This window comes from Diadema setosum, chromosome 2 (genome assembly GCF_964275005.1).
Source record: "Diadema setosum chromosome 2, eeDiaSeto1, whole genome shotgun sequence".
Lineage (NCBI taxonomy): Eukaryota > Metazoa > Echinodermata > Echinoidea > Diadematoida > Diadematidae > Diadema > Diadema setosum.
Window position 1 is genome coordinate 1,582,075 of NC_092686.1, and position 13,756 is coordinate 1,595,830.

General features: G+C 37.5%; 1 protein-coding gene across 1 annotated transcript in view; it reads left to right on the forward strand.

Moving 5' to 3' along the window:
* LOC140246354 (centrosomal protein of 83 kDa-like) overlaps positions 1-10,856 on the forward strand; it is a 74,782-nt gene extending 63,926 nt beyond the window's left edge. The window contains exons 7-8 of the mRNA XM_072325824.1: positions 5,810-6,002; positions 9,986-10,856. Of these exons, the coding sequence (XP_072181925.1) occupies positions 5,810-6,002; positions 9,986-10,177 (385 nt within the window). The 3' untranslated portion in view covers positions 10,178-10,856. The remainder of the gene's footprint in view (positions 1-5,809; positions 6,003-9,985) is intronic.
* The last annotated feature ends 2,900 nt before the right edge of the window (positions 10,857-13,756 follow it).

A 13,756-nucleotide genomic window follows, 5' to 3' on the forward strand; every position in this document is an offset into this window, starting at 1 on the left:
CATGCAAAACTCTTTTCGTCTGGCCAAGCGCGAAAAATTAGTCGCGCGAAAATATCCACTTTTACAGTATTTAGCAAGTCTAAATTTTCGCAAATTGGGACTTCCCAATGGTTTGGCAAGTGGTTCAATTTTTAATCATGGAGTCATGTAATAAAGGGAGAAATGTGTACGTCACCTTCATATCCAGTCAGAGTCAATATCTTTTTTGTGTCTTTAATTTTGTGAATAGCACCAGACTAGCAAAATTCACGAAATATTTGGCGCATACAGTACCTCATTCGATGTATCCTTGATTCTGATTGTATGAAATTTTGGGAATAGATTCAACCACTGCCTTCATCCCCATAGTCCCCAAACTGCTCCATGGTACTAAACTACCATACTCTCTTTTGGAACATACAACGGTACCTACCTACGCTGTACGTATACTGTAAATGTTAATTTTGGGTAATTTTGTAAATGCTAATACTGTAAATGTTAATTTTGGGTCCATGGCACGAGAGATGACCCTTGTCTGATGAGATCGAAGTGCAAGCATCTATGCAATGCCTGATGTGCACACTGGATAGCAATTAGGATGGTCATGGTGCAAGTAAAATTTCAAGTGATATATTATAGACTGCCTTCATTCAAGGCATTATTGATATTACTGTCCCTCAGGATTTCAACCCCATGTTATGACCTTCTTTGCAGTTTAGGTTCCTTCACTTTTGTGATTACTATTCTCTTGCTTTAATTATTACACTTATTATTTACTTATAGGACAATACTGTGTGTGTCTATTTTTTAGTAAGTATGTTACTGCACTTTCTGTACCGCCTGTAACATTGTGAGACTCTTTGATAGAGAATACTTACAATACTTGAAAGATTTACAGCAGTGCAATATTTTTGTTATGTTGAGAATGACTAATACATAACTATTTTTGTAATTTTATGATTATGTATACATTTTTATTGGTAACGTTTTCTTCTCTCTCTTTTCACTTACCCCGGCAGCCACAATTTCCTTTTTGCTTAGTTATATCCTACGAATATTAACTTTACTTGGAAAACATACATTTCAGCAGGTTTGCGCACCCATTTTTTTTTTTCATTAGTAACTGTTGATAATTTGAATTTGTTCATTTGATGCTGTTTTTAATTCCCGCAGATATATTATGAGAGTATATGAGAGTATATTATGTTCATCAGGCATATTTTATAATATCACACCACATCAGATTATCTTATGATACAGAATCTATAATTTTGTTGTACTCACATCAATATTTGTAAACATTCACTACATATTGTACCTTTGACTGTTTGTAAACATTATGTGATCAAAATGCAGTTTAAGCGTGACGAATGTACACTTATAATCAGTAATGTCGTGTGGTGAGAGAATGAGAATTTGTATATGTGTGTATGTGTTTATGTGTTTGTCTGTGTGAGAGTCACTTATTGGATGTGATGAAGAGATGATTGTGTGTATGTGTTTGTGAGTGTACCTGTGTTTGTGCGTGTGTGTGCGTGTGTGTTTGTGAGAGAGAGGGAGGGGGAAGACGTGAATAGAATGTAAAGAAAGGAAGTAACCGCATGGGTCCCTTTTATTCAGTTCATGTTTATTCGTCACGTACAGTGTGTTGAATGTAGTGAATGTAATATATTTTATAATGAATAATGTTGTAAATGATGTCAACTGTTATTTTTTAAATAGTGTTGAATGATTTGAAAATTGTAAATACTTTCTTTTTTAATCAAATATGTATTGTGTGAACAAATGTTCCAATTCAGCCTTTTGGCTATGAGAACATTTTATCTAATAAACCATACCATACCATACTGTTACATGAAAAGTGCAGAAATTCTAAAATTAAATCAACATGATTCCACCCACATATTCATACCTCCTGTATACCTCACACCAAATTATCCTCTCCCTTGGTTCAGATATCATTTCACCATTAGGTGTTACTCTTTTAGACCGTAAATGTCAATTTTCTTTTTTGTACGATTAGTTTGTCTTGCTAAGCAGCTCAAAATCATTTTAGCAGGTTCCTGAATTAGCGTGGTGCAATTGTCAACCCATTTATAATGTGCAGAGAACCGTGAAGATATTTTGGCAGGTTTTAGAATTTGCACTAGCCAAAGGCAGCACAAAATGCGTGAAAATCAATGTACCATGAAAATTTCTGCATTTACAATGCTATATATTCAAGAAAAACTCTCTTCAAAGCTCATTATTTAAACTTTGTTTTGCAGCATTTGTGATACATATCTGGCTTACCTGCTCAGACTTCTCAGCATCCTGTTGGCCCTTGTTTGGGACTTTCATTTTGATTGTTTTAGTCAGAATAGGAGTTGATCCTTCATTCACTCTCAGTCTGAGCAACCTTTGATGTTCAGATGTCACGTTTCTGAATGTTATTGAAATTCTTGCCCATCCTTCTGCTTCCTCTGTTACAATGTAGACATGCTTACATTGATCCTTCAGTACGCAGGATGTATCTCTGGCAAGCAATGCCTCATCACCTCTATGAAATATATCCCAGTCAACTGTGTAATTCAGTAATGTTTTGTTGGGGTCTATGTTGAATTCGACTTCAATCTTTGCTTCCTTCTCGCTGCTGCTGGTGTTCAGGCTTGTTAGCTCGATGTCATGGTCTAATGACTGCAGTGGTCTGGCACAGATAAGCTCTGCAACAAAAATCAGATGAAGCATTACCCACCACAGTGTATTCATCTTTGGAACAGATGGCAGTTTTCAATTGTCACGCTATTCCCTTTTGTCGAAAAAATGGGTGCATAAAAGATCGAAGTTAGTCCTTTATGTCAGATATTCCAGGCCCGAAACGATGTGAAGAGCAAAGTGCATGCAGCTTCAATGTGAAAGCGTGATTGTTCCAAGTACACGGGACACTACCAACGCATTCGATTGAGACCAAGATGGCGCAGAAGAAGGTCAACTTGGGAGCACGTTAAAAGAATAAAGGAGTGGCTGAAAGAGCTAAGACGTCCGTTCTCTCTGGCTACGAACAGGAAAAGAGAAAGAGAAGAGAAGAGATGCGTGCATATGATAGCCACAAGATGTGTGTGCGTTGAGAGTTCATGCGGCGAGATGTATGCACGTTAACACATTACACATTAACACATTGCACATTCAGGGTGCGTGCCGCCTGGCGCGCGGCGGGTAGGTACGCACAGGCAGTGAGTGACTGTATGGACTTGCATTGTTCACATTCCCTGCTAGAATAGAATTGCCCTCCAGCGAATAATATGTGCATTAAAGCGTAGGCTTGTCAAGACTCTGGCTGCGTGGTCTTGAATACGTAGAGATCAGTGATGAAACTGTACACAATTCGTTATGGGATTGCTGCGCACACCTGCCCCCGCCCCGTTTTCCATTGCATGGTATAGCCCCACACTACTGCGTTCTTAAAAAGAAAAGAAAAGAAAATCTATCGATGTGCGCAGCACTGCTTGGACTGTCCTTTCAGACCATTGAAGTTTGTATTTTTTTACCTTCATTTGGGGGCATCAAATTGATTACAGATGTTTTTTATATTCCAACTGCCCTAGTGTACCGGCTTCCCTTTTGTTCACCTTGACATATAAAAGAAAACACGATTTCAAAATTGAATGAAGTAGTATAAATCTCTGAGAATAATACCGTAGTTATTAGAATTGGGCTATTTGTAGAACTGTGACAAGAGTGAATTCATTCAGAAGTTGACAAAGTGATCTGTGACTTGAGTAATATTTGGCATCGACCTGTGGCTCCGCATGAAAGCTTGTTTTATATGGCAAGATTGTCATTGCATTCCATTCTATGTTTATATTTGTATGACAGCCCTTTCATAGTAATATAACAATCAGTTCTCAAATAATGCACTCCACTACTGTATTAACCAGGTCACTGAGTTTGTATTCAAGGAATTCTTGCATCCTACTCTAGCGACCTATTTGTGGAGTGTTTGCTGTAAGTTGAGGAACATACATATGTAAATGCAATACAATGCTTGCCAATACAAATAGACAGAGACACAGTGGTTTTTGTTATGCCTCCGCCACAAAGTGGTGCCGGAGGCATTATGTTTTCGGGTTGTCCGTCCGTCCGTCCGTCCGTCCGTCCGTCCGTCCTTCCGTCCGTCCTTCCGTCCGTCCTTCCGTCCGTCCTTCCGTCCGTCCGTAATGAATTTTGTGGACAAGGTAACTATCAAAACCCGTTGAGGTATCCTAATGAAACTTGGCATGTATGTGTATTAGGGGGTGAAGTTGTGCCTATCAACTTTTGGGTGCACATGCTCAAGGTCAAAGGTCAAAAGGTCAAGGTCAAATACATAAAATTTCACTATTTCCACCATATCTATTGAATGCCTGAAGATATTTTCTTGAAACTTAGTGTATACATGTATTACCCAATTAAGATTCTCTGGTGAAAGTTTGGGTCATGAGGTCAAAGGTCAAAGGTCAAAAGGTCAGGGTCAAATACATAAAATTTCACTATTTCCACCATATCTATTGAATGCCTGAAGATATTTTCTTGAAACTTAGTGTATACATGTATTACCCAATTAAGATTCTCTGGTGAAAGTTTGGGTCATGAGGTCAAAGGTCAAAGGTCAAAAGATCAAGTAGAAATATTAAAACTTTTTTTTTCTCCATACCTTGGAAAATTGTTCAAGGTATCTTCATGGAACATAGTATATACATATACTGACTGGAAGTGATTATCTAGAGAATGTAGGGTTCATGGGGTCAAAGGTCAGGGGTCAAAGGTCAAGTGCAACACTTCAAAATTTTACTATTTCCCTCCTATCATGCAATGCCAGCAGGGTTATTTTTTTTTTTTTTACACTTGGTGTATGCATACATGTGTAACCTAATAGAAATTCTCTGGAAAGTTTTTTTTTTTCTTCTTTTTTTGCCTCAAAAGGTCAAAGATCAAGTGAAAGTGCTGAACTAACTTTTTCCTCCATATCTCGGAAGTGGCTCAAGTTATCTTGAAACTTAGTACATATTATGCATGTTCTACCTGAAAGTGATTATCTTATGAATTTTAGGGTCAAGGGCCAGATGAAAATGGTAACAATTTACTATTCAATTCAGAAATTGCACTTTTTCTCCACACCTGTACCTTGAAAATTACTCAATGCCTAAATGTATGAATGGGTCAAAGTCGAGTTAAAGTCCTTAAATCCCTAGATACATGCTCTCCTATTCATCCAATTAAACCTAGGTCAAGGAAGGTGAACATTCAACACATTTGTGACAAACTTGTCATTTCAATATTTTGCCAATTTTGTGAAAATGTAATCACACATTGTCCACATGTACTATCTAGACCTATTGGGAAAATCATGCATTATGGCGGAGGCATACCAGTCGCCAAAGCGACATTTCTAGTTTTGTTTTGAGTCTGCTTTTTTTTTTATCTGTGTGTGAGTGTGCATTTGTTTATTTCTTTTTTGTGGAATTGAGTCATCTTCCCTGCTCAAGGACAATTTTTTTTTCAGATGACCCTTCAGGTGGCTGGAGAACAGGAAAAATGATGCAGTCTCCTTTATCTGTAGTCCAATTAACCTTGAATGTACATGTGTGACATACCTCTGCAAAGCTGTTGATATCATCATCACAGAAGCTATACATATGAAGGATTTTTCATCACCCTTGAGCATTGTTGATGTTCAACCAAGTCCTGAAGTTTAAATGATATACATACCAGTAGCTGTTAAGACTTATAACTGAAATATTTGATAATGAATGATAGATACAGTCCTTAAATGTTAAATTTGCATTTCTTGATGCATATTATTATCACTCAGGAACCAGATCCCCAAGGAGACCTACACCAAGGCAGTGAGACGCCTGAGGGAGCTGCAACGCCGACACGCAGAGTTCCGTAACCTCATGACCTCAGCCAACCTCTCCCAGGTGCCTATTGGTGGGATGTCGTTTGCGGCCGCCTCAGTGTCACAGCCACTGGATGCCTCCAGTCCAATAAAATCAACACAGGTGGTAGGTATACACATGACAGTTATACGTCCATATCGGGACAGCGCCCGTCTGGATAAGCGATTTGGTCGAATATAGGAGAAACCGTCTTTATGTATACCGGTACAGAGACTCCACCCCAAGCACCTTCTGAACTGGAGATTCTCCCACCTGAAACCCTTAGCAAACGGGAGACTCCAACTTGATGTGTGCGAAGCGCGAAATTCCCAGGGTTCTAGATGCTCTCTGGTGCTATCTAAGGCTTATTTTTTCAACATTCGATAGAAATATGTAAGAAATCCTTTCCAATGGGAGACAAAGAGCCAGGGCGGGAGAAATTAAATCTCAAGCGGGAGAACGGGAGATTTTGCTAAAATGGGTTTTCGGCGGGAGATCTCCTGTCGAAAACGGGAGAGTTGGAGTCTCTGCCGGTATATATGTATGAGTACAACTATAGGCTGCTGACCCAGTGGTAGCTACATAGGTAGTGTACACCACAACAGTAGTGTACACTTTAAAAGTGGAAATTTTCGCGGTGTTGAACTTTTTGCACACTTCCCGCAGCAAGAAACTAGCATGAAAATAAAAGTATATTTTCAAGTATTTCATCATTCATGGCTTCCAGAGTTGACTTTTAAAATTTATCCAACCTCAATCCGGACATATCTCTTACATTATAGATGCTTACATTTGATTTAAAACACTACTCCCCCTCTAAAACAAAGGGAAAATACGGATAGAAATGTTTCTTTCATAAGAGAGCATTATTTGTAGTTGCATTTTGCGAGAAGATGACTGCATGCAAGTTACTGATTGATCTGGGAAAGAAGAAGAAGAAGGTGTACTTCTGCTGGAGAAGGGGGTTATCGTTGTAGAAGCAAAATCAGCTGGCCACAATAAATGTTTTGTGTTTATCGTATAATCCTTATAAATGAAGATATACATTATTATATCCATACAGAACTCTCAAAAACACACATACACAAACACAGACGTTATCATGTATGAATAAATTCAGAAAATTCCATAGTACAGCCTTGCTGCATATTCAGTATTTCTTGTCTACATTTATCATTGCTCCGGTGGAAGGGGAAAAACACTAGAACTCCCCGCATCCATTTCCAGCTAGCGTCCAGTCACACAGAACTGACCGGCAGGACATCAGTGGTAAATAAGCAGGAGAAAATTTGAACTCAGGGTTAGATGTGATCTTCAGGTGGTGGTCTTCGACATTCACATCATCACGAGTCTTGATTTCCTTGCAAAATAATTCCTCTAAAATTCTTTGCATGCACATGCATCCTGCTAGCAACTGCAACTGAATATCCTCAAGCCCAGATTTGATTGAGTTCACTTTGATTTTCACTGTGGCCAGTGTATGCCATTTGTCATAGAAAGATTGCAGTAATTGATACCAGCGATCTGTCTTGACTTTATACACTTTTGTGGCAATGTCCTCTTTCTGATTTTGGTGTCATTTTTGGGAGGTCTTTACTGATCTCCGGGTGTTATGGTCTCATGTTCTTGTGTTGTTCCTCTTCACACTCTTTTCATAATTAACTCTCCTTCTCACTCTTTCCTCTCACACTTTCACTCTTTTTGCCTTTACTTCTCTCAGAATAATAAAGATTGAATTTTTATCTCCTTTTTTGAGCCAAACCCTTCTGTCTTCTACTCTGAGCTTTATTCTCTCTCTATCTCTCTCTCGTACCCTGTGTGTGTAATGTCTTGCAAACACTTTTTCCTACGTATTTGCATGTGGGTGCAGTTAAATTTGTGTGTAACAACCACTCAAGTGAAACATAAGAGATGGTTATTATAAGTAGACAGGTGACCACTATAGACAGGTTAGTGGCCTGTTTTTCTTTTATCACAGAATAAAATCATATTTCTGTAATAAACTCAACACTCACATCTCCCATACTCAAGTGCAAAAGGTCATAGGATGTACATGTAACTGATTGTATTATATTTGGAAAAATAGTGTAATTAAAAGTATTATTACTTGTCTTTTTTTCCTTTTTGTTGTTGTTTCTTTTACTCATTGAACTGTTTGTTTGGCCCTGAAAATGGCCATCATATGAAATGTGGAAATGCTAGCAATGAGAAAACTAGTTGATAATAATCTGAGAGACAATGGTCAACCTGGAGTCTTTGATTGATTGAATTGATTGATTGCCTTTATTGCCACTTCATGAGTTGGAACACCCTGATCAGCAGAGCTGGTTTCTATAGGGGTCCACATACATAGATAGATAACGGTAAAAAAAAAAAAAAAAAAAAAAACCCCAAAAAAAACATACATACATTCATCATGGATTACTAGGGTTAGGGTCAGTCTATGGTCTTAGTACATAGTGAAGTGTTGCTTAAAGGGATGGTGTAGTATTGGTTTAGATGAGGGTTTTCAGCTTTTAACTTTTTGTAAAATAGTAAGAAACCACTTTATGAAATGTTAAAGAGCATAATTATGCTTCTAAGAGGAATTCAAAGTTTACATGGTGATAATCAGTTTTGAAATGGCTCAAGAGAGCTGAAAACAGTAAAACAAAGCAATCCTATGTTCCATCTTTTATTAGGATTGCTTGGTTATGCATATCTCAGCCAGTTCAAACCCAATTTCCATCAAATAAACTTTGAATTGTTCTTAGAATTACAGTTGTATATGTTCTTTCATATATCATAAAAGGTTTCTCATTATCTCACAGAAAAGTTGGAAACCTGAAGCCCCATCTCAATCAAAACTATACTGTCCCTTTAAAGGAGACAAACAGAGTGGTTGCTTGTTTTATTTGACTGGTGACCACTGTAAGCAAGGTCATTATGATCACTTGATATCTCTTGGAGGGAGTTTGTGGTGGCGGCATAAAATATTCAACTGCTGAGACGGGCTTAAAGGACAAGTTCACCTTCATAAACATAAGGATTGAGAGAATGTAGCAATATTACTAGAACGCATCATTGAAAGTTTGAGGAAAATCGGACAATCCGTTCAAAAGTTATGAATTTTTGAATTTTTTGTGCAGTAACCGCTGGATGAGAAGACTACTGCAGTGTATGAATAACTTAGATGTCACATGCGTACAACAATATAAGGAAAATATAAAGAGAATTTCACAAAATTTCATCTTTTGAAAAAAGTACACATTCCCCTGACTCGTTACTGACATATGTTATGGGTAATATTATTCCCCCTGCCTTTAGAAAGAGGCAAGTCAAGTGCTCTTTTATTATGCGGAAAAAGTGAAAATATGTTGAATTTTCTTTACATTTTCTTTATACTGTTGTACGCATATGACTCACAAGTTGTAATAGTCTCCTGATCCAGCGGTTCCAACACAAAAATTTAAAAAATTCATAACTTTTGCATCGATTGTCCAATTTTCCTCGAACTTTCACTGATGTGTTCTACTAATATTGCTGCATTCTCTCAATCCTTATGTTTATGAAGGTGAACTTGTCCTTTAACCATATACATGTATTAATCATTTCATGCTCCTCTTATTCAAACTTATTGACAAGTATCTGTGCACAGGTTTTCAGCATGACAAACTCTTGACAGTATATGCAGTATATTTTGTGATTAATTTCTGTAGTTTTATTCTGTTTGAATTTTTTTTTGTATTATATATATTTTACACACATACCCTATAGTTGTGGGTTTTGTCTTTGATAAGATATTCTCTGTAGCTTGTGCAGTTGATATCAGCTAGATGTGAGAGGAAGTGGCTGACAATAACACTTTACATTTACATGGTCAGGGCCGGCGCCATGTTTTCAAAAGTGGGGGGGGGGGGGGCACTTCCAGGTCTCATGAACTAACAATTAAGCAGAAAAAAAGCGGTCTTTCTCATTCCACTTCTGAGTTTCTTCAGCATTGAATTCTAAAGTCAACTTGCGAAAATTTCATGCCGTGAAAAATGCCGTCGACTCCAATTCGCAAAAATTTTATGCCGCGAAAGCATTCTGTTTTACAGTATCTTGTCTCTCTGCCCTGTCTCCTCCAGCACCATGACGACCTGACAGCCATCAGACATCGTCTGGATGAACTCAGCGAGAATCAGAAGCTTCAGATGGATGCCCTCCTTGGTGGCGGGGTTGGCAGCGTGCCGATGACGGCGCGGTCGGAGATGGAGAAGGAGGCTGAAGAGCGCCCTCTTAGTCCAGATGGAAGCGGCATGGACATGCTGGATCTGTGAAGCAGCACGTGTCTCATCGTGGTGGTATACCCGCATTCTGCTGGAGCTACACAGTACATGATAATGTCACAAAGTGCTATGGTATCTTTAGATACCAAATGGTGATGTCACAGAAGCCTTACAAATAACCTTAAACTCCAAATGGACTTGATCGAACAATTATTTTTTAATACGTATCGACAATGCGGTGCATGATTTTAAGGAGTATTTTCTGTCCATACATTGATTCCGATTTGATGAATTTGAAGTACTTCTCTGTTTGAATTGTATATATTGCACATATTGAGTAAAGTATTTATGTCTTACTATAGCTGAGTGCAGCGCTTGTTCCTCTGCAGTATTTTATTATTTTCACTAAATCACGGGGGTAACGACAGCAATCACTGGACCATTATCCACTGGAAACCACGCTGGTTTCTCCTAACTTCAAGATGATTCTAGTGCTAACAGGGAATTATTTCCCCTCTCTGCGAGACATCACAAATCTGGAAACATCCTGTTTATATTTGTATATCTACCTAGCAACCCAATTCCAAAGTGTATTCAACTTTCAGATGGGTTTTAAGCCTTTTTTTCATTATAACACCCCGGGTGTATTTGATGTGATTTTGTAACCTACAAGACAATTTTAAGAATATTTATGAATTTGTCAAAGCAGAGTTTTAAAAGAAATACAAGAAAGCACAACAATATGATATTCCAAATCTTTTCTGTGTTTGTGTGTGTGTTTATTATGTACATTGTATGCAGAAGAATTTTTGATCTCGTTTAAACTTTGTAGATCCTACAGGCCATACACATAAAATATCTGCAAGAATTATTTTAGTTACAAGTGACTGCCATTCACATGCTGACAACCAATTCTAAGCCACTGTCAACTTTAAGATTACGAAATTGACAAAATGTCAGATTTTGCAAAATATGTACTCTGAAAATTGTTTATTATGTTATAAAATTGAATCTTCATTTTGTAGCCCATGAGCATTCATACATGCATACTGAAAATCACCCAATTTCCCGATATAGCAACCTTTTGATTACATCAGCTTCTACCGTTGCTGCGTGGCGCCTCACCCCAGCAGAGCATGCACTTTACTGTGCGTATGCAAACCTCAAATATGGGCAACTCCCAAGTTCATTGACCCTGTCTGGCAAAAGGTAAAAAACCCTTCAAAAATTAATAACTTTTCCTGTAAGTTTCATCCAAATCCATTCACAACTTTTTGTTTTGCACACATACAAACAAACAATCAAGCAAAAAAAAAAAAACAACACCCAAAAAACAACACCAGCAAGAACATAAATGTTTCTCCTTGTTGGAGCTGGTAAGCTTCATTGAGGGCCCACACAGTTTGTGTGACAGATGTTGTACACTGTACCTCCAGTTAAAGGACAAGTTCACCTTCATAAACATAAGGATTGAGAGAATGCATCAATATTAGTAGAACACATCAGTGAAAGTTTGAGGAAAATTGGACAATCGATGCAAAAGTTATGAATTTTTTAAATTTTTGAGTTGGAACCGCTGGATGAGGAGACTACTAAGGCTCGTGATGTCATATGAGTACAACAGTATAAAGAAAATGTAAAGAAATTCAACATATTTTCACTTTTTTTGCATAATAAAAAGAGCACTTGACTTGCCTCTTTCTTAAGGCAATGGGAATAATATTACCCATAACATATGTCAGTAACAAGTCGAGGGAATGTGTACTTTTTTCAAAAGATGAAATTTTGTGGAAATTCTCTTTCTATTTTCCTTATATCGTTGTACGCATGTGACATCATACACTGCAGTAGTCTTTTCATCCAGCGGTGACTGCACAAAAAATTCAAAAATTCATAACTTTGAACAGATTGTCCGATTTTTCCTCAAACTTTCAATGATGTGTTCTACTAATATTGCTACATTCTCTTAATCCTTATGTTAATGAAGGTGAACTTGTCCTTTAATGTCCAGTGCCTTGGTGCATGAATAGATGCAATGAAACATACATCTGAAAGTCGCTCATAAGTCGGGTTATCAGCCAATCAGAATTGGGTTTGATTTTTGGGCTTAGGTTTGAGCTCAACTTTATGCAACAGAGCCAAGATGGTGAGTCTATGTCAGAATATGTGTTATCTCAAAGCAAATCAGAAACATGTTTAAGTAGAGTGATTTAACCCTAACTAGACCGCGATATTCAGGTACTGTAAAACGAGGAATGTACGTGTGCATTTTAATTTTGCGAGAGAGTCAAGATTTGCGAAATTAAAATGCATGCGAAAGTTCTTGTCTGCACTATATGCACTGAATGTTAGAGGCAACTCACGAAAATTTCATGCTGCAAAACAGGCTGTCTGTTCCAATTCGCGAAAATTTCATGCTGCAAAAAAAAAAAAAATTGTTTTACAGTAGATAAGAGTTGGATTGCCTGTGACATAATCTTCAAAACTGTCAAGTTGACTTTTCAAACAATTATCATTTATGCTAATTTGTGCATTACATATATGTGAAATCAGACTTTTATTAGAAATCAGTACATAAAGCTAAAAAAAAGACATTTTTGGTGTAAATATATAGTATATATACTGGGTATATATAGTATATACATGTAGTATAAGTGACCTTACAGCATTTTCTTGCGAAAATGGCCACCGTGAAGTTTCAATTGTGTCAATAATGAAACAAAAAATGCACAGTAATTGGTTAAGTGTTAGTAAACGTTAATATCGGGTGGATAATTCTTACAAATGCCCTCTGCAATGTACACTAGGGAGCTTTAGATTTGCTACGCGGACGTTTAAAGGTAGGGGATACCTTTTACAGACCTCAAAAAATGCAGCAAAACATTAAATATGAACCTCAGGGGACTTGTTTCGGCCACTGCTGAGAAATTTGGAAGTCAACAGTTATCTACAATTTGAATAATGCACAAAACTCAACTACTCAGTAGTTCTGTGTGTCAGCCACACTTAAGCCTTTTTGTTGCAGTCTTCTGTATTTTTTATCTATAAACACAAATCTAAAAGTATAAGAGCTGATGTAACAACATATAGAGTGTGTGGCAAGAATGTATATAGAAATGTTTGTAAGTTTTGATGAACTTTTTTCACAAAATATACATGATGGACACACATGCAGTGCATGGGTCTGCAAAGGTACAATGTAGCCTACTAAATGTACTGGAATTTACGATGAGCCCCGAAAAAAATTCAATTCAAAATCTAATGGTCAATAAAAATGTACTAAATGTTACCTTCCACTTTCAATACTTTATGGGAGTTTCTAAAATGATACTCTCTTCAACATACCACTGTATTTATACAACTTTTCATTTGAGGCATGCAAATGGGATTCCCTACCTTTAAGAGGACAGTTGCATTGGCCGCTCTCTCCCTGCATTGTGTTGGAAAGTAGCTTAATATTACGCCAGGACACCTATGAAAAAAAAAAAAATGATGCCCCCCATATGATCAGTGCATCAAGTAGCTCTCTGTGTCAGAAATTGAGCGAATGTAAAAATAGCCCAGAACACATGAAACCTCCGACGACGCGAGATATAAAAAGACCAATTTTGATAAGGGGTTTTGCGCGTG